Raw genomic sequence first — 24,486 nt, 5'->3', positions numbered from 1 at the left:
GCTTTCCTGTCCCCTGCGTCTCCGCGCAGGGCCCTGGGGCACGCGCCAGGGGGGTGGCAGGGGCGGCCGGGCGCTTTCCCTCTCGCTCCTTCTCTTACCTGCTTGACCAAGAACCTGCCCAGCTCGCTGCGGCTCTTCTCGTTCTTGGCAGCGATTAACCGCAGAGGCGCGGCCGCCACCTCCAGCAAGAGGTGCTCCATGACCGCGGGCCCTCCGCCCCAGACGGCCACCGACGCTCCCTGCTTCGCGCTCAGAGCCCCTGAGCCGCTGAGGTCCCCGCGCCAGAGCTGCCACCAACTTCGCCCCCAGAGAAAACAACCGCCGCTTCTCCGCGGACACCCAGAAAGCTGCAGCACACGTGGGGGGAGCACGCGGCGCACTACGTCACCGGCCTGCGACGGCGCAGGCCTGAGGCGCCGGCCCCGCCCCGCGACGCCGGCCCCGCCCCCTCGGCACCGGAAACGCTGGCGTCCCTATCCGGGCAACTCCCGCTGGGGAATCCGAGCAGAAATGGCTTAGTAGAACCGAGGCAAGAGCTTGCTGTGATGGGAGGTCCGGAGACGACGAGTGGTGGGATAGCGAGACAGAAGATTCCGCCATGCGGGAGAAGCTAGGGAGCCTGGGGTATGGGATCCTTCTGCCTCAACAGGCGAAAAGATCAGATAGGAATGAAAAGCAGATTCGCCTCTTCGGACCCAGCAATTCCCTTTTTAGACCTCTGGTCTGTGGAAATTCACACACAAGTGTAACAAGCATAGCCCTGGCAGCATTCTTTTTTTTTTTTAATTTTTGGCAGCGTTGGGTCCTCGTTGCTGCGCGTGGGCTTTCTGTAGTTGTGCTGAGCGGGGGCTACTCTTCGTTGTGGTGCGCGGGATTCTCATTACGATGGTCTCTCTCGTTGCGGAGCACGGGCTTTAGGCGCGCGGGCTTCAGTAGTTGTGGCACACGGGCTTAGTTGCTCCGCAGCATGTGGGATCTTCCTGGACCAGGGCTCGAACCCGTGTCCCCTGCATTGGCAGGCAGATTCTTAACCACTGCGCCACCAGGGAAGTCCCTTGCAGCATTCTTAATATAAATATTGGATATAAATGTTAAGATGGGTGATAAAAGAAATTTTCACATATTGACATATATGAAAGTCATTCTTGGCTTATGCATGAGTTAACTTGAATTTTATGCTAACTAAAATAGCCTGTTTATGGCCTATCAGACATAAATTGTATATCTGCTCTAATTATTAAAGAAAAGAGCACACTGACCAGAAGTAAAGAATGTCCATGTTAAATATAAAGATTAAATGTCTCTCTTCCTGGGATGCTTATGCTAGTACTCCTTTGATGATAAGACTTCCTTTCCAGGTGCCAAGGCCATGCTGGCTTGCTGTGTACTTGCTGATCTGTGTGTGTGTTGTTGTTTTTTAAAACCTTGAAGGAATGTAACCCTGTCTTGTTTAATGTTCTTTGTTCTGACAAGATATAAAACTGTGCTGGAAACCATGCTTCTCTGGAGCAGCTTCTCAGAGTAATCTGGGAAGTTGGCTTCCAGGCTAGTCCTTAGTTTGGCTCAAATAAAACTCTTTTCTATTCTTATTATAGATTATTGATTATTTTCATTGACATGGGAATGAAATAAAGTATGTAAGGTATAGAATAGTCTTCAGGCACTGTGAAGAGGGGTGTTGAAGAGTACATAAAAATTAACAGTACATTTACTTCAAGCTCATAAACAAGCCAAAATAATGACAAAGTCAGACTAGTGGTTGCTTTTGGGGGGTATTGCCTGCAAAGGGCCTAAGGGAACCTCCTAGGGAGACGGAAATGTTTCATTATCTTCCCCTGGGTTGTGGTTACTCTGGTAGATAACAAAAGAGAAAAAAAATCAACTGTACACTTAAGATTTGTGCACTTTTGTAAATTCTACCTCTAAAAAGTGTTTTAAAAGGGAGTAGATACTTCTGTACTGACATGGGTAGATCTCCAAAGGAAGTTTAAACCTTTTAAAAATGTATTTCAATTTGAATTTTTGTCCAGGATTTGAATGTTTGCTCCTTGGGGAACTCAAACTCAACAGCAGAACTTTCAGAACAAGTGAACTATGAAAATGGGACAGAATACATTTCCAAATAAATAATATTTTTAAATTTCCAAGAAGAGGGACTTCCCTGGTGGCACAGTGGTTGGGAATCCGCCTGCCAATGCAGGGGACATGGGTTCGAGCCGTGGTCCGGGAAGATCCCACATGCCGCAGAGCAACCAAGCCCGTGCGCCACAACTACTGAGCCTGCGCTCTAGATCCCGCGAGCCAAGCTACTGAAGCCTGCGTGCCTAGAGCCCGTGCTCCGCAACAAGAGAAACCACCGCAATGAGAAGACCACGCACCACAACGAAGAGTAGCCCCCGCTCACCGCAACTAGAGAAAGCCCGCGCACAGCGACGAAGACCCAACACAGCCAAAAATAAACAAATAAATTAATTAATAATAAAAAAAAATCCAAGATAATTGAGAGGGTTCCCTGAGAGGTCATAGCACAATAGATGAAAAATTACCCACACTTGTGGAGTGACTCAATTTTTTCCCTGGGTATCTCCCATGTATACCTGAAGTATACATGTTAATTAACATGTTTGTTTTTCTCTTGTTAATCTGTCTTTTATTACAGGGCTCTCAGCCAAGGACTCAGAAGGGTAGAGGAAAATTATTTTTCCTCCCCTATATACCCTTTCTCAGGAATATGTTGAAAAAGTTGCTCCTCTGTATGAGGGTATAAACCAAGAAAGAGGAAGATATGGTATCTAGGAAGTGAGAGATTCAACACAGAAAAATGTGAAAAGAATACTTAGGATGACTGTTAAGAGAAATCCCAAGACTTTTATTGGGCAGCAGCAGGAAAGTCAACAGCTCTAAAGTAACTAAACTGATAGATCAGGTCAGTGGTTGCCTGGATATAGGAGTGGAAGAAGGACTGACTGCAAACAGCTGCGAGGCAACATTTTGGGGTGATGGAAATGTCTAACAATGGATTGTGGTGATGGTGGCACAACTCTATAAATTTACTAAAATCGTTGAATTGCACACTTCCAGTGGGTGAATTATGCCTCAAGAAAGCTCTAAAAGTAATGCTAATGATAATCAACAAGGATAAGATGTGTAGGTATCGATGAAACAAGACTGGCAATATATTGATAATTATTGAAACTGGATGTTGGGTAGTGGGAGTCCATAGACTTGCCTTTCTACTACTGTATATGTTTGGAAATTTCAATAATAAAAGATAAAATAATATATTTTTTAAAAGACTACTAGGGTCACGTCAAAAGGACTCAGGTAAAAAAGGGTAGGAGAATATGCCACCCCCAAAACATGCTGCTTTGGCAGGAAGGATTTCAAGACATGCCACCCCAAAATATGGCACTTTGGCATACTGACTATTTTGAGCTAAAGGTACTCTGGAAACAACAGATGCAGATGTTTCTACTTAAAAACAGGCCATCAGGGCTTCCCTCGTGGCGCAGTGGTTAAGAGTCTGCCTGCCAATGCAGGAGACACGGGTTCGAGCCCTGGTCTGGGAAGATCCCACATGCCGCGGAGCAACTGGGCCCGTGAGCCATAATTACTGAGCCTCGCGTCTGGAGCCTGTGCTCCGCAACAAGAGAGGCCGCGATAGTGAGAGGCCCGCGCACTGTGATGAAGAGTGGCCCCAACTTGCCACAACTAGAGAAAGCCCTCGCACAGAAACGAAGACCCAACACAGCCATAAATAAATAAAATAAAATAAATTAAAAAAAAAAAACCAGGCCATCAAATTTCCCATGAGAAATGTGCCCTCCCTGAACCAGCAATAGAAGAACATCATTGTCACCTGAGACTGGTAATCAACATTCAAATGGGTCTGTAGAAACAAACTTACTAAAACAACCCTTATCTTCCATATATCTCCTAGTCTCTTTCCTACAATTTACTGCCCCTAGCCCAAACCCCTTTTGTCATGTAATTTCTTCACAAATTTATTGCTTCTTTGTCTAAGAGGTATATAAGCTTTCTTGAACTGAAGGCAATTGAGAGAAACAGATACAGGCATACCTTGGAGATACTGCAGGTTTGGTTCCAGATCACCACAATAAAGCAAACATCAAAATAACGTGAGTCACATAATTTTTTTGGTTTCCCAGTGCATTTAAAAGTATGTTTGCACTATACTATAGTCTATTAAGTGTGCTATTAATAACATATCTAAAAAAATTACATACCTTAATTTAAAAATACTTTATTGCCAAAAACTTAACCATCATCTGAGCCTTCAGCAAGTCGTAATATTTTTGCAATAGTAACATCAAAGATCACTGATCGCAGGTATCCATAATATAGTAACAATATAGTAATAATGAAATAGTTTGAAATGTTGCGAGAATTACCAAAATGTGACACAGGGACACTAAGTGAGCAAATGCTGTTGGAAAAGTGGTGCTCATAGACTTGCTCAATGCAGGGTTGCCACAAACCTTTAATTTGTAAAAATCACAATATCTGTGAAATACAATAAAGCGAAGCACAATAAAACAAGGTATGCCTATACAAAAGCTCTCTGCCCTCCCCCTATTTGCCATTAATTTATAAAAGTGTCCCCTCTTCTATCTCTACCAGGAAAGACAGAAGCTAATCACTGGAGACAACTTTAGACCCTTATCAGCCCGGAGACAGCATCAGAGGAAACTATTAACAAACCTTACTATAACTACACTGTTGGTGGGAATGTAAATTGATACAGCCACTATGGAGAACAATATGGGGGTTCCTTGAAAAACTAAATATAGAACTACCGGGACTTCCCTGGTGGTGCAGTGGTTAAGAATCCGCCTGCCGACGCAGGGGACACGGGATCGAGCCCTGGTCCGGGAAGATCCCACATGCCATGGAGCAACTAAGCCCGTGCACCACAACTACTGAGCCTGTGCTCTAGAGCCTGTGCCACAACTACTGAGCCCATGTGTCTCAACTACTGAAGCCCACATGCTCTATGGCCCGTGTGCCGCAACTAATGAGCCTGTGTGCTACAACTACTGAAGCCTGCACGCCTAGAGCCCGTATTCCACAACAAGAGAAGCTACCGCAATGAGAAGCCTGCGCACCACAACAAAGCGTAGCCCCCGCTCGCCACAGCTAGAGAAAGCCTGCGCACAGCGACAAAGGCCCAACCCAGCCAAAAATAAATAAAATTTAAAAAAAAACTTTAAAAAAAAAATGGAACTACCATATGACCCAGCAATCCCACTTCTGGGCATATACCAGAAGAAAACCACAACTCAAAAAGATACATGCACCCCAATGTTCATTGTAGCACTATTTACAATCACCAGGACATGGAAGCAACCTAACTGTCCATCAGCAGAGGAATGAGTAGAGAAGATGTGGTACATATATACAATGGAATATTACTCAGCCATAAAAAGGAATGAAATTGTGCCATTTGCAGAGATGTGGATGGATCTAGAGACTGTCATATAGAGTGAAGTAAGCCAGAAAGAGAAAAACAAACATATAATATCACTTATGTGTGGAATCTAGAAAAATGATACAGATGAACTTATTTGCAAAGCAGATCTAGAGACACAGATGTAGAGAACAAATGTATGGATATCAAGGGGGAAGTGGGCGGTGGGATGAATTGGGAGACTGAGATTGACATATATACCACTACTATGTATAAAATAGATAATGAGAACCTACTGAATAGCACAGGGAACTCTACTCAATGTTCTGTGGTGACCTAAATGGGAAGGAAATCCAAAAAGAGGGTGTATATGTATATGTGTAGCTGATTGACTTTGCTGTACAGCAGAAACTAACACAACATTGTAAAGCAACTATACTCCAATAAAAATTTAAAAAAAAAACAACCTAGCCTGTATTTACCACTAATTTCCCCATATTTTTGCCTTCTTACAATTTGCCACTCTTAGAAGCTCAAAGTTCTTTCCTTTGTCTTGTCACTTCTCTAAAGAAAATTTATTGTTCTTTTTTTAAGATGCCATGTAATGGACTTCCCTGGTGGCACAGTGGTTAAGAATCCGCCTGCCAATGCAGGGGACACGGGTTCAAGCCCTGGTCCGGGAAGATTCCACATGCCGTGGAACAACTAAGCCTGTGCACCACAACTACTGAGCCTGCACTCTAGAGCCCGCATGCCACAACTACTGAAGCCTGCACTGAGCCTGTGCGCCTAGAGCCCGTGCTTCGCAACAAAAGAAGCCACCGCAATGAGAAGCCTGCACACCGCAATGAAGGGTAGCCCCCGCTTGATGCAACTAGAGAAAAGCCCGCACGCAGCAACAAAGACCCAGTGCCGCCAAAAATAAATTAATTAATTAATTTATATTAAAAAAAAAAAGATGCTAGGTAAGCCCAAGTTCTAACTATCCCTTTGAGTTACTCATCTGTGAATGCTCCCATGTGTATGCACAATGCACATGTTAATAAATGTCTGTTTTTCTCTTGTTAATGTCTTTTGTTAGTCTAATTTACGGGGCCCAAGCTGGTGAACCCAAAATGGGTAGAGGAAAAAGATTTCTTTCCCTCCCTTACAATACCAACTTGAAGAGGCTCCCACTGACCAAAGATAGTACAATATGAGCTTCAATAAGGCTAACAACTGCAATGAGTTGAAACCTGTTGTATATGTCTAAATCCATGAATACATAATATTTTTAAAAATTGGTTACCGTTGGAGAACAAGAAATAAATCTCAAAAGCTGGTAAGTAAAAGGAAAAGATCAAAATTTTATCTTGCTTTTCATATATGAATTGTACCTTGTCCTACTGGGTAACCAAATAGATGATAAGTGTCTCTTCATTAAAATATTCCAGTTAAGGGCTTTCCTGGTGGCGCAGTGGTTGAGAATCTGCCTGCTAATGCAGGGGACATGGGTTCGAGTCCTGGTCTGGGAAGATCCCACATGCCACGGAGCAACTAGGCCCGTGAGCCACAACTACTGAGCCTGTGTGTCTGGAGCCTGTGCTCCGCAACGGGAGAGGCCGCGATAGTGAAGAGACCCGCGCACAGCGATGAAGAGTGGCCCCTGCTTGCCGCAACTAGAGGAAGCCCTTGCACAGAAACAAAGACCCAACACAGCCAAAAATAAATATAAAAATATATAAATAAATAAATAAATAAATAAAAGATTACTATAAAAAAAAATTCCAGTTAATATAAAAAAGAATTGACAGAATTAGAATATCACCACTTTGCAACATCCAATTAATCAATTGATAAATGGTTGCTGACATCACAAAAGGAGCAAAAAAACCCAGACTTTAGGTGGCTCCTGATGAAAGAACATAATGCCACCTATGGTCTTGTCAAAAGGATCAAATCTCTAGATCCAGCTGCCAATTTGCAAAAAATAAAGAGGACAGAAGAATATGCTAAACTGAACCATGAATATGTAATCAGAAAAACTCAAGACTGTTGGGAGATTCTGCAGGTCAAAAAATCAAGTTTTTTAAGAGATCAATTTAAAGAAAAAGAAAGGAGGACTTCCCTGGTGGTCCAGTGCCTAAGACTCCACGCTCCCAATGCAGGGGGCCCAGTTTCAATCCCTGGTCTGGGAACTAGACCCCAAATGCCACAACTAAGATTTTGCATGCCGCAACTAACGATCCTGCATGCCACAAGGAAGATCCCGAACGCGGAAACGAAGATCCTGCGTGCTGCAATTAAGACCTGGCACAGCCAAATAAATAAATATTAGAAAGAGAAAAATATATATAGAAAGATAAAGAAAAAGAAAGGTATGGGAGGGGGAAACTGTCAATTATAAGAGACTGCTGTGAACAAGATACTTCTGTTCCCCAAAATTCATATGTTGAAGCCCAAATTCCCCAAAAAATGGTATTTGGAGGTGGGGCCTTTGGGAGGTAATTACATTTAGATGAGGTCATGAGGCTGGAGCCCTCATGATGGGATTAGTGCCCTTACAAGAAGAGGAAGAAACCAGAGCCCTGGCTCTCTGCCGTGGGAGGATACAGCAAGAAGGCAGCTGTCTGTAAACTAGGAAGAAGGCGCTCAACAGACACTGAAGCTGCTGGCACCTTGAATTCAGACCTCCCAGCCTCCAGAACTGTGAGAAATTAATGTCTGGTGTTTAAGCCATCCAGTCTATGTTATTTTGTTATAGCAGCTGAAATGACTAAGACTGAGACTTATAAGACATCAAATTTTTAAAACACACAGAAAACTAAATTATGGTGCTTACAAACTTGGTTAATAAAACAATGACAAAATGCAAGAAAGTTTTTACTCTGAAAGTCAGGGTAGTAATTACTTTTTGGGAGGAGGAGAGGGGCTATGACTGGGACAGGGCTTAGAAAGAAGTGTCTAAGTTCTATTCCATGACCAGGGTGGTAGTTACAATGAATTTAATGAGTAAGATTCTTTAATCTATATCTTTTTTTTGTTTTATAGTATAAAAGATTTTTTTAAAAAAATGAATATAGAAAATGCAAATAAAAGCTAAAAATTTGTGGGATTCAGAATTCAGGAAACACCTGGTGTAAGAGTTCTCATTTCTCCCAGGCCCTCTTCCTTAACCTCTAGTTATTACCATCAAAAAATTACTGGCGGGATTTCCCTGGTGGTACAGTGGTTAAGAATCCACCTTCCAATGCAGGGGACACGGGTTCGCTCCCTGGTCTGGGAAGATCCCACATGCTGCGGAGCAACTAAGCCTGTGTGCCACAGTTACTGAGCCTGCACTCTAGAGCCCGCGAGCCACAACTGCTGAAGCCCACATGCCTAGAGCCTGTGCTCCGCAACGAGAGAAGCCACCGCAGTGAGAAGCCCAGGCACCGCAACAGAGAGTAGCCCCCGCTCGCCACAATTAGAGAAAGCCTGCGTGCAGCAACAAAGACCCAATGCAGCCAAAAATAAAAAATGAATAAAATAAATAAATTTTTTTAAAGTTAAAAAAAAATTACTGGCACCTCATTAGGATATCATTAGAAGTATTATGTGAAGTTCAGAGAGTGCTGAACCAGCATCTAAAGACCTGAGTCATTAAGGTTGCACTTTTTTCCATTAACTCGCTGTGACCTGGGTTAAATGACTTAACCTTCCTAGGCCTTGGTTTTTCTCTAAAAGTTCTGATTCTGTGTCTATCTCCCAGGGTGAATAAAAACTCCTGGAACACAGGATCTGCCTTATTCATCTTTGTATCTCAACTTAGTTTGTCACACATATAATAGGCATTTAATAAATATTCAATCCTTCCAGGTATTTAGGTGACTGAGAAAACCAGGAGCAATTTACTTAATTAAATCACTTATGTGAATTATAAAATAAATATATTTGTTTAGAAACTGATACACTATCTGAGTTCCCTATCTACTTATAAACTGTGTAGGAACAAATGCAAATTAAGAGGCTTATTCTCCCTGTTGAAAAATAAGGGAAGAAACTCCTCCTCTCCCCCATTCACCCCTCCCTTTTTGGTGTTTTTTTTTTTTTTTTTTGGCTTCAGGGCGGCTTGTGGGATCTTAGTTCCCCGACCAGGGATCAAACCCATGCCTCCTGCAGTGGAAGTGCAGAGTCTTAACCACTGGACCGCCAGGGAAGTCCCACCCCTCCCTTTTCTTTCAGAATTTCTTTCACTCTCCTTTTCAAATATATGTAAGTCTTTTAAAATAAGCTTCTTGCCAGTTTCACAAATCAGGAATTTTTCCTCAAGGACCTGGGAGCCATTTCTTTAGAATTAAATCATCAATAAGGAAGGTAATGCCCAATGGCCAATTTCAATAGCCTATTGAAAGCTAGGGACTTTTTCCCCAGAAAAATGTACCAATTCATAATTTTTGGCAAACAATTTCAGAGTGTTCCATTATCCAGGCTCACCCATAAGCAGTTGCTCTTGCACACATCCCCCATCATACTGTGAACACTTCTTTACTTTCTGGTACAGCAAGGTATTTCAGGATCATCTTTTTTCCCTCTTGCTCCACTCCTGGATCATCCATATCTCTAAAGAGTTCCTTTTATTGAGGAATAGTATTTAGAGACCAAGATCTGTATGGTATGAGTGCTCATTGTTATTGGTGTGTCACTTCTTCTAGGCCCTTTCAGAGAAGAGAGATAGTAAATATGAATATATATAATATACACATGTATATAGACATACATATTCAAATCATAAGTTCATACTGATAACTCTAATCCAATCCCAAAACACAGGGTCCCTCCTTATCTTCCTCCTTTCCATATTTGTATCATCCTTTTCCCATAGTGAAAACTCTGGCTCCCACAATAATCAATATATTTCTTCATTTCTCAGCTTTACAATATACACAGTATAATTTCAGAATTGCTACCTTCATACCACTGTAAACAGCAAACTTACTAAATGGAGATTACAATTTGTTTGCAGGTTTTTTAAATTTGTTTTTTGTTTGTTTCTTTGCTTTTTTGTTTTAAACTAAAGATATATAGTCAAAGTACTGTGTTCCAAGTTTCCCTGGATTAGATCTTTTTCTTTTTTTTTTCCTGTTCTCGGTGGATATATTACTTTGAAATGCAGATAAGTTCACCATATTCATAGACCTTTGATTTTAAGTTGAAAAGTCAGAGAAGTTGACCAATGTTGTTAAAAGTATTAGAATGATTGAGAGAACTTGAGGATTCACTACATGTTTAGGTACTGATGTAATAAGGAAGAACCTTTTGTATTCTATTACAAGTTAATCACTAAAGGGATGTTGCCTATAAGATTAAATTATACATAATGGCCCATAGCTGGGAACCCTGCTTCCCAGGTAATGAGAATTAAGCTAGAATACCTTTGTTTAGATCACAGGAAACATCCTGACCAGCCCCACCTGTGAATGACTGCAGGGAGGAAGAAATTAACACATTCCCTCCTGAGGCTGATGGGAACCAGGAAGTGTTTGACTTTACTCCCTCCCCTTCTAGTATAAAAGGAGCCTGAATTCTAACTCAGGTAAGATGGTTCTTTGGGGCATGAGCCCACCATCTTCTCAGTCTGCTGGCTTTCCGAATAAGGTTGTTATTCCTTGTCCCAACAGCTCGTCTCTCAATTATTGGCCTGTCGTGTGGTGAGCAGTATGAGCTTAGACTCGGTAACACTAAGGAATGTTTTAATTGTCAGGGATTTTGTGTTTGTTCTACGAGTATGAAGTGTTTAAAAAACAGATCAAATGCATTACATTTATAAATGGAGTTTAAAATATTGAAGGGAATTTAATTACTATACTCTATAAATGGGAGTGATTATTAATTTAAGTTCCTCAAACATTAAAGTCCTCCTTTGGGCCTTCCCTGGTGGCTCAGTGCTTAAGAACCCACCTGCCAATGCAGGGGACACGGGTTCGAGCCCTGGTCCGGGAAGATTCCACATGCCGTGGAGCAACTAAGCCCGTGTGCCACAACTACTGAGCCTCCGCTCTAGAGCCCGCGAGCCACAACTGCTGAAGCCCACGTGCCTAGAGCCTGTGCTCTGCAACAAGAGAAGCCACTGAGATGAGAAGCTGCACACCGCAACGAAGAGTAGCCCCTTCGCTGCAACTAGAGAAAGCCCGTGCACAGCAACAAAGACCCAACGCAGCCAAAAATAAATTAATTAATTAAAAAAGAAAAGGAATGAAAAGAGTAGTGAAGTGATAACTACTTGAGATGAATTTCCAAAAAAAAAAACAGTCCTCCTTTGGCCTTCCATTCTCATATTTCATGTAACAATTTTAATAAAACTCTGCATTATTTTGTTCTGTCATTACCATTACTGTTCCAGTAATCTAAAACTTTGTAACAAATTATTACCTTAAAACATAGTGACTTAAAAACATCAACCATTAATAATATTTCACAGTTGGGGGGTTCAGGAATTTGGGCAGGGCTCGGATGGCAATTCTTCTCTTCCATGAGATGTTGATTGAGGGCATTCAGTGGTATTGAGTTAGTAGATGGCCTGGTCTGGAGGGTTCAAGATGGGTTCACTCACATATCTTGTGTCTTGGCAGGGAAGGCTGGAAGGCTGGGCTCAGCTGGAACTGTAAGCTGGAATGCTTACATGGCAACTTGGGGTTGAGAAGAGAGAGAGAGAGATCTCCAAGAAGAAGCCTGCATAGAGACTGCAAGATCTCAGAAGTCCTAGAACATCACTGTCCTTGAATCCAATGGTCAAGCAAGTCACTAAAGCCAGCCCAGATTGAAGGGGCTGGAAATTAGACTCCACTTCTCAATGGAGGAGTAGCAAATAATTTGCAGGCATCTTTATTTACCACAACTAGATGCACTTTTTGAGATTTCTAACAAATTTCCAAAGCACTTTCATCTGCATTATTTGAGTAAGAGAATTTTTAAAAACTGTAAAAAATACTATCACTGGAAATGTTAAGCCTAGCCACTTACCCATATTCAGGATACTGAGTATCTTGCACTTGTTCCTTTTTGATAGACTCCCCCTCCTTCTTCATCCTGCTCTCTGCCCTTAGGAGCTAACCTGTTCAGGCGATGAGGATTCTCAGCAGATCTCCCTTCCAGTGGAAAATAGTATTTAGAAATCCTGATCTGGGTCTCAGGTGTGTTAATGACATATTGCTACAGGGTATCATTGCTTCCAGACCCTTTAAGGAACAGAAATAAGGGATATGTATTTTAAAAAATCATGAGTTCATGCTGACATTTCCAATTCACACAAAATAGTATAGGATTTCACCCTTAAGTTTTTTTTGATTTCATGCTTGGATCTCTTTTCTCTTTCACTAAATATCTTAATTCCTAAAAATATTAACATATTACATATTTCTTTATCCTACAATATACATAAAATAGTTTTAAAATTACAATGTTAACACTAACAATAAAACTGCTGCGTGAGGTATAAGATTTCTCTGCAGTTCTTTTAGTCCTTAGAATATATCCCACTCATGATGTACAGTCAGAGCGCTGTGTTCAAATGTCACTTAAAATAATGATTTCGCTACAATGAGGTATCACCTCACACCAGTCAGAATGGCCATCATCAAAAAATCTACAAACAATAAATGCTGAAGAGGGTGTGGAGAAAAGGGAGCCCTCTTGCACTGTTGGTGGGAATGTAAATTGATACAGCCACTATGGAGAACAGTATGGAGGTTCCTTAAAAAACTAAAAATAGAACTACCATACGACCCAGCAATCCCGCTACTGGGCATATACCCTGAGAAAACCATAATTCAAAAAGAGTCATGTACCACAATGTTCATTGCAGCACTATTTACAATAGCCAGGACATGGAAGCAACCTAAGTGTCCATTGACAGATGAATGGATAAAGAAGATGTGGCACATATATACAATAGAATATTACTCAGCCATAAGAAGAAATGAAATTGAGTTATCTGTAGTGATGTGTATGGACCTAGAGTCTGTCATACAGAGTGAAGTAAGTCAGAAAGAGAAAAACAAATACCGTACGCTAACACATATATATGGAATCTAAAAAAAAAATGGTCACGAGGAATCTAGGGGCAGGATGGGAATAAAGACACAGACCTACTAGAGAATGGACTTGAGGACACGGGGAGGGGGAAGGGGAAGCTGGGACGAAGTGAGAGAGTGGCATGGACATATATACACTACCAAATGTAAAATAGATAGCTAGTGGGAAGCAGCCGCATAGCACAGGGAGATCAGCTCGGTGCTTTGTGACCACCTAGAGGGGTGGGATAGGGAGGGTGGGAGGGAGGGAGACGCAAGAGGGAAGAGATATGGGGATATATGTATATGTATAGCTGATTCACTTTGTTATGAAGCAGAAACTAACACACCGTTGTAAAGCAATTATACTCTAATAAAGATGTTAAAAAAAATAATGATTTTGTCTATGTGGCTATATTTCTCTTGTTTACACAGTTTCATTTATTTAGATTTATTTTCCATTTCTGCATTTTTTCCTTCTGATTTAGTTCAATCTTTTAATATATGAAACACTTCCATAGTTCAAAAGTAAAAGGTTATAAAAAGGCAAACTCAACACTTTAAATAGGTAAAATATATGGTATGTGAATTATATCTAAATAAAGCTGTAATTTAAAAAAGCAAGAAAAGCCATGCATATTTCCATGTAAAAATACTTAAGTGGTGGCTTCAAGATACCATACGGTACCCTTTTTATGAGGTTCTAATGTATCGTTATGCAAAAACAAGCAAATATATGTATATTCTTTTTCTCATTCTTTCATTGTACTTTTTTCCCCTTAACACTGTATCTCATAGATTACATGAAGATCTTCTTCAGAAATTGCTTTTACGTTAGCAACATTTGCAATTGTGAGTTCAGAGTCCATAAAGCAAAACTACTACTTTGTTTCCTTAAGAAAAATACTGATTCCTTCAGTTGGCTTCTGTAAGTATGCCAAATTGGCAATGAGGTCTTTCCAAGCAAATATTTTTATACCCATCTTCCCCCCCTCCCCCATTTAAGAGAGTACCAGTAAAAATGAGAGACTTTGTAAGGGCTTAAATTATAAGGTCATTCTTTTCTGGAAGATAATTTTGCTGGAAATCTTTAGTTATTTTTGAGGCAAATATGCTATTTTCTCAATAAATTTTTTTTTTAATGTGACACATACTTTTAATTTTATTTATTTATTTATGGCTGTGTTGGGTCTTCGTTTCTGTGCGAGGGCTTTCTCTGGTTGTGGCAAGCGGGGGCCACTCTTCATCGCGGTGCGCGGGCCTCTCACTATCGCGGCCTCTCTTGTTGCGGAGCACAGGCTCCAGACGCGCAGGCTCAGTAATTGTGGCTCACGGGCCCAGTTGCTCCGCGGCATGTGGGATCTTCCCAGACCAGGGCTCGAACCCGTGTCCCCTGCATTGGCAGGCAGATTCTCAACCACTGCGCCACCAGGGAAGCCCCAATAAATATTTTTTTATGAATGCTATCATTAAGCCCTCATGGTGAAAACCAGTATTCAACCAATTGCTAAGTTTTGTCACTTTCATCTCCTACATATTCTAAAATCAATCCCCTAGCCTACCTGCCATCTCCCTCAGGTCCTCATCTTCTCTAGCCTGGATCACTGCAACAGCATCTCAAAATCCTGCTTCTCAAGGCCAACAGATCTTACTAATGCAAATCAGATCACCAGCACCCCAAGCTTAAAATCCTTCAGTGGCGCTCCCCATCCCCGCCCTAAGACAAGCTCTTATGGCGGCTTCAAAGTCTCACCCCTTCCTCCCTCTCCAGCCTCACCTCGCGCTTTATGCTCCAGCAACACCGAATGCTTTGTGATTGCACACCCTCTACTCTTTCCCTTTCCACTACCTGGAATGCTGGCTGACTAACTTCTCTTCAGAAGCGAAGGTAGGTGGCTGGGGGAGAATCTAGGAAACCAGTATTCTTCCAGAGAACATATTCTCCCAAATGGGGCCTTTCTGAAAACTTTAAAAATATGCAATAAATTGTTATGACAGTTGCAAGTTGTTAAAGTGGACAAAACAGGAGGAAAGGACTAGGGATCAAGATCAAATCCCTCGTTGAGGTAGCATTGGAAGTTGGCTTTATTTCCCCACCAATCAATGGCGCAGGCCCAGCCTCCGGAGGCTAGACCCTACAGGCACCTCAGATTCCTGCAGGTTCTAAGAGACGACGCCGGTAGTCTACCTCTAAAAAGCACTCCTCTCCCTCCCACCCCACTGGCCTGGTATCCCCTCCTCGAAGCTCCAAACTCCCTGAGGTAAATTGCTTATCATTCAGTAAAGTGTCTGAGGGAACAACAGTGCGTACTCATCGTCATCGAGCCAGCACCCAGCACCTGTCTAGCACGCGGTTAACAATCAATCGAATTAACAGAATAAAGAACTAAATAGGGTTTTCCTGGTGGCGCAGTGGTTGCGAATCCGCCTGCCAACGCAGGGGACATGGGTTCAAGCTCTGGTCCGGGAAGATCCCACATGCCGTGGAGCAACTAAGCCCGTGCGCCACAACTACTGAGCCTGCGCTCTAGAGCCACAACTACTGAGCCCGTGTGCCACAACTACTGAAGCCCACACGCCTAGAGCTCGTGCTCCGCAACGAGAAGCCACCGCAATGAGAAGCCCGCGCACCACAACGAAGAGTAGCCCCCGCTCGCCGCAACTAGAGAAAAGCCCGCGCGCAGCAGCGAAGACCCAAAACTGCCAAAAATAAATAAATAAAATAAATAAATTTATTTATTTATTTATTTATTTTTTTTTATAAATTTATTTTTTTAAAAAGAACTAAATAAATGACAGGGCCTTCTCAGATGTTACTTTCCCTTTCATTAAAGAGCTTCTCCCAGACACCGCCCCTACCTCGGCCAAGGTCCTGCCCCGACGGTAGCGGAGCCGCACCCCTCCTTCCCCGCCAGCTCAGACCCCGCCCCTTTCCCTGAAGCCCCTAGAAGACTACAGGAGTTTGGCGCCAACCGTGTTTTTTTTAATCCCTCCCAAAGGCGGGAACTAGGAATGTGCGCCGGGGACGTGCCTTGCGTCTGATCTGATTGGCCTTGGGCGCTCAATCCCGCCTCCACGTGCTGATAGCGCGCTGGCATTGGTGGAGACGCCAGAGAGACCTCGGTGTTCAGAGAGGACCCTAGGCTACCTTGGGCCAGGCGGGGCGGGTAAGTTGCTTCGGGGTTCTGGTCTGCGCGGGGCTGCTGGGGAAGAGGTTGCCCTGCGCGGTAGTGCTCTGAGAGGAGGCCGGCGGCGTCCGGGGAGCCAGGGAGTTAAAGGCAGCGGCGGAGTCTGTGGCGGGGGGATGGCGCGTCTGATGTCCGGGGCTCCCAGGAAGCCGCGTTCCCGCCGCTCTCGGATGCAGCTTCTGGGCTTTCACCCCCAATCCCTCTGTGGTCCCTCGAGAGTATCCGGGCGGGGGCGGGGGCGAGGGTGAGCGCAGGTAGGAAGTGTCCTTTCGACCGCTCTTCCTGCCCCTCCCCCCCAAAACCAATCTTCCCTTGGAATGTACTCTTAAATTAAATCTTTCGGATGGGGTTCTCTGGAGGAATGGGTTTTTCCTGTGTCTGGTGATCATTGATGTTGGTTGTTTCCGCTCCTGTTACGCCCAGAGAAGTTGTTTATCTTAATCTCTACAGCGAAGAGAGCCATGCCTAACACATAGTAGGCCCTAAATCGGATGTAAATGTGTAATTCGTAGAATCTCAGGATTTGCGCTTCAGGCATCAAGTTGGCATTGATTCTGATTCTTCTCTGGTCTTTCCCGTTGTCCACAGCTCCAGTTCCAAACCTTGCCTCTTTTCAGGACCCCTCCCCCATCTCACTCAGGGCTCCTTTGATAGGAGGCGGACAGAGGCCTTCAGGGCCAGAATCCCCATACTCCAGTTATCTCCTGGCGTTTCTTGCCATTTTACAACAGATCGCCCGTTAAAAAATTTGTTATACTCTTCTCTCTAATGAATGTTCTTGATTTTGTCATATGACTTTAGAGACAGCTGGGATCTAAGCCCAGATCTGCCTTTTACCAGCTGTTTGACCTTGGGGCAAGTTTCTCTTATCTGTTTCCTCATCTGTAAATTGGGAAAAAGAATAGTCTGTACCCCATAGGACTTTTGGGAGTATTTAAAGTAAATTGATAATGTATTTAGAGCATTTTAGGCCAGTGTCTGGCACATAGTGTACAGTATATGTGGCGTTTGTTATTCTTTTCCCCTTACATCTTTTTAGGGGTCTTGCTGTATTGGATTAAGTGTTTCCCATGAGCCTAAAAATACCCTCTCCCTCTCCCCTGACTCTTTCTCTACACGTTTTTGTTTTTCACTACAAATGTTTATTTCATTCCCTCGATTTTTTTCTTAAAGGAAACTTCCTCCAGACTGTCTCTTAAAGACGTTGTCCTCTCACAAAAGTCTAGGTGATCCTTCTCTCATCTGCTTCGACTTCACATCTGAATCCATTGGGATTGTTCCTCAAAAGATTATGAGTGAGCTTGCAACTCTTTTCTTGGTTCTCAACTTTGAAAATTTTGCCTCTTCACTTAGGTGCAACTCTCCTATCACAAGCAACTCTCATTGTATATTGAGATCCTCATTTGGGGAAAGGTGAGAGCAAGTGTGAAAAATCGTTCTTTGCAAGAGATTCTGATACATAAGTTTTCCTCCTCTCCTTCCTCTTCCTTTTCAAGAGAATCACTGGCCTTTATAATTTCAAGAGTAATCTCGGCTACAGCAATTATGTCTTTTTTTTTAATTGATGAAGTATAATTGATTTACAATGTTGTGCTAGTTTCTGGTGTACAGCAGTGATTTAGTTATATATTTATGTATATGTATATATATATTCTTTTTCATATTATTTTCCATTATGCTTCATTATAGGATATCGAATATAGTTGCCTGTGCTATAGGACCTTGTTGTTTATTTTATATATAGTAGTGTGTATCTGCTAATCCCAAACTCCTAATTTATCCCTTCCCCACCCCCTTTCCCCTTTGATAACCATAAATTTGTTTTCTATGTCTGTGAGTCTGTTTCTGTTTCGTAAATAAGTTCATTTGCATCAGATTTTAGATTCCACATATAAGTGCTAGCATATGGTATTTGGCTTTCTCTTTCTGACTTCACTCAGTATGACAATCTCTAGGTCCATCCATGTTGCTGCAGATGGCAATATTTCATTCTTTTTTATGGGCTGAGTAGTATTCCATTGTACCACATCTTTTTTATCCATTCATCTCTTGATGCACTTTTAGGTTGTTTCCATGTCTTGGCTGTTGCAAATAGTAGCAATTATGTCTTGTCTTCTGTGCTATATACTCCATTTTCCAACTGTCTATTTAGACATTTTCTGCTGGATGTTCGACAGATAATTCAACATGGCTTCTTTGGTTCTCCATTTCAGTTAAAAGCATGACTACCTTGTTATTCAAGCTAGGAACTGCAGAGTTGTCTGTAACAAATTGGGATTTTGATTAATTTAGTAAATATTTTTTTATTACCTACCAACCTGCCAGGCTCTGGGCTGAGAGCTGGGGATACAATGGTGAAGAGAACAGAGCCAGGCCTGTTCTTGGTGGAGCTTATAGCCTAGCGGGTGAGGTGGATATTTCTCTAGGAATTCCACAAAAAATGTCATCATAAACTGAAAAGAGGCCATGTAGAGAAAGGACAAAGTGGTATAAGAATATTTAACAGAGGACCTGACCTAGTGGAGAGAAAGGGTAGCCAGGGAAGGCTCAAACATTACTTAAGCCACAGTATGACACACAGATGAGTTGAGTGAAGGAGAACAGTGAGGAAAGAACACTCCCTGCAGAGGCGCTGTGGTGGGAGGGACAAACAGTGTGTTCTAGGAGCTGAAGGAAGGCCAATATGATCAGAGCAGAGAATGGGGGAGAATGCTGCAGAATAACCCTAGAGGAGTGGTGAGAGGCCGGGTCACTCAGGGCTTGGTAAGAAGAATTTTGACAAAATTTGTTTTTTAACCTAAGATCAGCTGGAAGCACTGAAGGGTTTTAAGCAGAGGAGGAAACATCAGATTTTCATTTTGAAAAGACAGCTCAGGCTGTGGTTTTGAAATGGGCAAGATTGGATATTTGAATACCCTTTCCCTTAAATCTTTTTGATTCTGCTACAGAAATCTTTCAGGTCTGCTCCTAGTCTTTATTTCCACTACTAATAACTTAATCATCCCTCATTGTCTCCTGCACTTTTTGTTGGCTGTGTTGGGTCTTCGTTGCTACGTGCGGGCATTCTCTCGTTGCGGCAAGCGGGGGCTACTCTTAGTTGCCATGCGTGGGCTTCTCATTGCGGTGGCTTCTCTCGTTGTGGAGCACGGGCTCTAGGCGCAGGGGCTTCAGTAGTTGTGGCTCGCGGACTCTAGAGCACAGGCTCAGTAGTTGTGGCGCACAGGCTTAGTTGCTCCGTGGCATGTGGGATCTTCCCAGACCAGGGCTCGAACCCATGTCCCCTGTATTGGCAGGTGGATTCTCAACTACTGCTGCACCAGGGAAACCCTTCTCCTGCATGTTTTAATAGCATTTTCTATCTCCCTTGCCACTAATATTTTCTATACTTTTCTTGCTAGAGTTGAATGTCTGAAAAGCAGATTTGATCATGATATTTCTCTGCTTTAAAAGCCTTCAGTGGTTCCCTCATTCCGTAGTGGATGAAGCCCAAGTATCATAATTATATCACTGGACTTTTCTAAAATCTCAATTCTCACATTCTAACCTCTGGGTATTCAAACCCAGGCTTGCTTGTGGGCTCTTAGATAGATGTGGGGAGATGGTGTCAGGAAATGTGTTTACGAACACAAACCCAGTTTCACTGAACCTTGGGGTTTTGGAAACCTTGGGATAGTGAGTGATAGGGCTAGAAAGGTAGGTGCCTTTCTTGACTTTATTCAGTAGACATTGGGAAGTAATACAAAGTTTTTGAGCAGGAAGTGAGATGAGCAGGATTGCTTTGGAAGAACTAACCCAACTGTTGTGTGTAACATGTGTTTGGAGAGGGGAGATAACTAGATAGCTACAGTGGGGGTCTGAAACAAATTTCGATAGCAAGAATGAGGAAACATGGGAGAAGCGTTGTAGGGTAGCATCTGTAGGGATGCTACTTAAAGAAGTAGCAATGTCAGGAGGTGACAGATGTTGATAGAAAGGTGATCTTTTTTGGTTTTGGACTTGGTGAGCTTGGACTTACAGGAATGTGTTTACTTTATTAACTTTAGCATCTTATTGCTGACTGTTGATTTGTTTTTTAGTACAAACATATCCTAATTTTCAAGCACTGAGGGGCAACAGAGGAGTCTATAAATCTGATCTGGTACCCCTACTTTTTGTGGCAGTTCTTGCTCTCTATCCCGACCTCCTTGTGTTTGCCCATCAAATGTTTAATCCAAACTGCTTTGCAGTTGTAGAAAATAAGATATTGATGTCTAGGAGCTTGTCACCTTAGGAAATATTCAGATACCTTTTTACAAGGGCCCAATAGCATTTAGAGCTAGTTATGTGTTATTAAATTGTAATAACCACAATTGTAATTATATAATTAAATTGTAATAAAGTTAAAGAGGGAATTCCCTCTTTAACTTAAAATTTTTTTTTAATCATCTTTCTTTTTGGCTGCGCTGGGTCTTAGTTGCGGCATGTGGGATCTTATTTGCAGTGTGTGGGATCTTTAGTTGCGGCATGTGGGATCTTTTTAGTTGTGGCGGATTCTTAGTTGCAGCATGTGGGATCTAGTTCCCTGACCAGGGATCAAACCCAGGCCCCCTGCGTTGGGAGCGTGGAGTCTTAACTGCTGGACCACCAGGGAAGTCCCTTAACTTTAAATTAATTAAAATTAATTACAATTTAAACATCAACCTCAGTGTGTTAGGCCAAATAATGGATTCCCCAATATGTCCATGTTCTAATCCCAGGAACCTATGAATATGTTGCTTTACATGGCAGAAGAAACTTTGGAGGGAATTCCTTGGAGGTACAGTGGTTAGGACTCTGTGCTTCCACTGCAGGGGGCATGGGTTCAATCCCTGGTTGGGGAACTGGGATCCTGCAACTCACATGGTGCGCCCCCCCCCCCCCCCCGCCAAAAGAAACTTTGCAGATGTGATTAGGATTTTGAAATGGGGAGAGTATCCTGGATTATCCAGTTGGCCAGTATTATCATAAGTGTCCTTAAGAGGAAAGCAGGAGAGTAAGTGACAGGAAAGGCCATGTGATGACAGAAGCATGAGGAAGGTGGGGAGGGGAGCAAGTCTGACCATGGAAGCAGAGGTCAAGAGGTGAGGAGATGTCACACTATTGGCTTTGAAGGTGGGAGAAGGAGCCACCAGCAAAGGAACATAGGCAGCTTCTAGAAGCTGGGAAGAGCAAAGAACAGTTTCTCCCCTATAGCCTCCAGAAGGAATGCAGCCCTCCTGAACCTTGATTTTTAGACCAGTGAGACTTCCGACCTCCAGAACTGTAAGGTAATAAATTTGTGTTAAGCCATGAAGTTTGTGGTCATTTGGTAGAGCAGCAGTAGGAAACGAACAGTCATTCACACTGTGCATATTTCATGTACTCAATAGCTACATGTGGCTAGTAGCTACCATACTGGACAGCTCAGATATAGAACATTTTTTATCATCATAGAAAGTTCTGTTGGACAGCACTGGTCTAAAATAACAGTTCTCAGAGTGTGATCCCCAGCAGCATTACCTGCGAACTTTTTAGAAATTCAAATTCTCAAGCCTCACCTCAGACCTACTGAATCAGAAACTTCAGAGGTGGGCCCATCAAATCTTGTGTTTTAACTTCTCCAGGTTTTTCTTTTCTTTCTTTTTTTTAATAGACTTTATTTTTTAGAGCATTTTTAAGTTCACAGTAAAATTGAGCAAAAATGTAGAGTGTTTCCATATGCTTCCTGCGCCAACACACAACTTCCTCCCTCTATCAACATCTAACACCAGAGTGGTGCATTTGTTACCATTAGTGAACTTTGTACATCACTGATACACAATCATTGGTACATTGATACCTGATTATCACCCAAAGTCCAAAATTTACATTTGATAAGCCTTAGTTTTTAACCACTATGCGAATCTCCTACCCTAATTGAAGGCCACTTTCCTGAGCGGGGATTCAACTGAGACCTTGAAAGGTATGTAGAATTTCCAAAGCAGGGGGTTGGAAGGACATTTCAGGCAGGAGAGTTGTATAGAGAAAGAAGTGGAGGGATTTTTCAGGGTACTTGGCAAGTTTGACTTGAGCAAGAGGCCCCAAGCTTTAGTTAGTCAGTTGAGTATCAACCTCATGAAGTTTGTCCTAAGCAATAATAGCCATGAAATCATGGGTTTAGAATGCAAGTTTTATTTTTGAATCCCCATTGAAATAAATATGTTAATCTTTGAAAAATATTTGGTTATATGCCACTAAAATTATCCCTAGAGCCCCCGGTGATAGTCATGCCCCATTCTGGAAAACACTACCATAGGGAATTACTGGAGATCCCCTGGGGAGGTAGGATGAGGCCACTGCTTGCTGAGCAAGGGTCATCTGTGTCCCAAGTAAGCTGCTTGCTGCTGTTCGTAATTCTCTAGCCCCAGACCTACCAGCATATTTGATCTTATTTTTCCTGGCTGGCAACACTTTGGTGGCTCCCTGTTCTCTTCTAGATAGAAGAGTAAATGCTTTAACATAACCTACAAGGTCCTTGGGGATCTTGGGATAGGCCTACCATGGCCCCATCAGGCTGGTGAAGAGAGGGAGACAGGAGACAGGGAGGATCTCCTGGAAGAAGTGACATCTGAGCTGAAGTCTAACCGATTTAGGGGAGAGAACTAGGTGATGGTGGTGAAGAGCTTATTTAGGTAGAAGGAACAGCATCTGCAAATTTCCTGAGGCAGGAAGGACCAATGTGCATGTGAGCACCTGAAAGAGGCACTAGAGGAAGAGTCAGGGAGAGGAGTTTGCAGGGGCCAGACCCTGCCTTCAGTCCCTGGGGCCATCACAAGCATTGTGATCTTAATGCTGTGCCTTACGAAACTTCTCCAGGATTTTCTGATGCATGTTAAAGTTTAAGGAAAACTTTAGAAGGCAGATGATTCCAGTAGAGATTGGTAAATGCAATAATGACATGTTCAGCATGTTGATAGAATAAGGGATTGGGAATTAACTATGCCTCTAAATAGTTTTTTTTTTTGGCTGCATTGGGTCTTTGTCGCTACGTGTGGGCTTTCTCTAGTTGCGGTGAGCGGGGGCTACTCTTAAGTTGCAGTGCGTGGGCTTCTCATTGCAGTGGCTTCTCTTGTTGCGGAGCACAGGCTCTAGGCGTGCGGGCTTCAGTAGTTGTGGCTCGTGGGCTCAGTAGTTGTGGCGCGCAGGCTCTAGAACGCAGGCTCAGTAGTTGTGGTGCATGGGCTTAGTTGCTCCGCGGCATGTGGGATCTTCCCGGACCAGGGCTCGAACCCGTGTCCCCTGCATTGGCAGACGGACTTTCAACCACTGTGCCACCAGGGAAGTCCCTAATTTATTTTTTGCGTGGTAGCTGGGTTTGGGAAGGGGATGAGCAGTCCAGGTGAGGAAACAGAATGAGCAAGATATTGTGGAGTTGAAGTACATGGCATATTTCAGGAACTGCAAGTACAGATATTTCTGCTCTGATGTTATATGTATTCTTGAAAAACCTTTACTTCTGCAAAATCACTCACTAAAACAGGGTTTATGGGAAAAATAGGAGCAGAATACTCAAAGCCTATCTACTCATATTACTGGAGCAGCAACAGGAACAATATCAATTGTAATTAAAATATCGGCACAGTTAAAAGACATGTTAAATTCCTAGTAAATAAGTATCTCAGTAAATATAGGTCTTTTCCTCAAGAAAAATAAGGATGAAGATAGCTTGATGGAAGGAGGAATAAGGAAGGATTGCGGCAACAAGAAGAGGGACATAAACATCAGAGGTTGTAGGTACAGAGGCAGATGCAGGCTTCATGTGAAATCTTGTGACGCTGGACTGGATGGCTCTGGCTCATTGCCT

General features: G+C 42.8%; 2 protein-coding genes across 9 annotated transcripts in view; one reads left to right on the top strand and one right to left on the bottom strand.

Moving 5' to 3' along the window:
• Nucleotides 1–404, bottom strand: part of MDN1 (midasin AAA ATPase 1) — a 158,290-nt gene extending 157,886 nt beyond the window's left edge. For 4 of the 5 annotated variants that reach the window (XR_014248649.1, XR_014248650.1, XR_014248651.1 and 1 more), the window contains exon 1: nucleotides 99–329. Coding sequence is in view for 2 of the 5 variants with exons in the window: in XM_082405916.1 (XP_082262042.1) it covers nucleotides 99–200 (102 nt within the window). In the remaining 3 variants the exon portion in view is untranslated. Of the gene's footprint in view, nucleotides 1–98 lie in introns of all 5 variants that reach the window. The other variant, XM_082405917.1, reaches the window with a different exon arrangement.
• A 16,258-nt stretch (nucleotides 405–16,662) lies between these two features.
• The window catches only part of CASP8AP2 (caspase 8 associated protein 2), a 44,956-nt gene continuing 37,132 nt past the window's right edge, over nucleotides 16,663–24,486 (top strand). For all 4 annotated transcript variants that reach the window (XM_082405896.1, XM_082405898.1, XM_082405899.1 and 1 more), the window contains exon 1: nucleotides 16,663–18,059. In XM_082405896.1, coding sequence (XP_082262022.1) covers nucleotides 17,938–18,059 — 122 coding nt within the window. In that variant the 5' untranslated portion in view covers nucleotides 16,663–17,937. The remainder of the gene's footprint in view (nucleotides 18,060–24,486) is intronic.

Source organism: Balaenoptera borealis (assembly GCF_965194805.1).
Source record: "Balaenoptera borealis genome assembly, chromosome: 9".
NCBI lineage: Eukaryota > Metazoa > Chordata > Mammalia > Artiodactyla > Balaenopteridae > Balaenoptera > Balaenoptera borealis.
The sequence above is the reverse complement of the archived record's forward strand: the minus strand, read 5'-3'. Positions and strand labels throughout refer to the sequence as shown.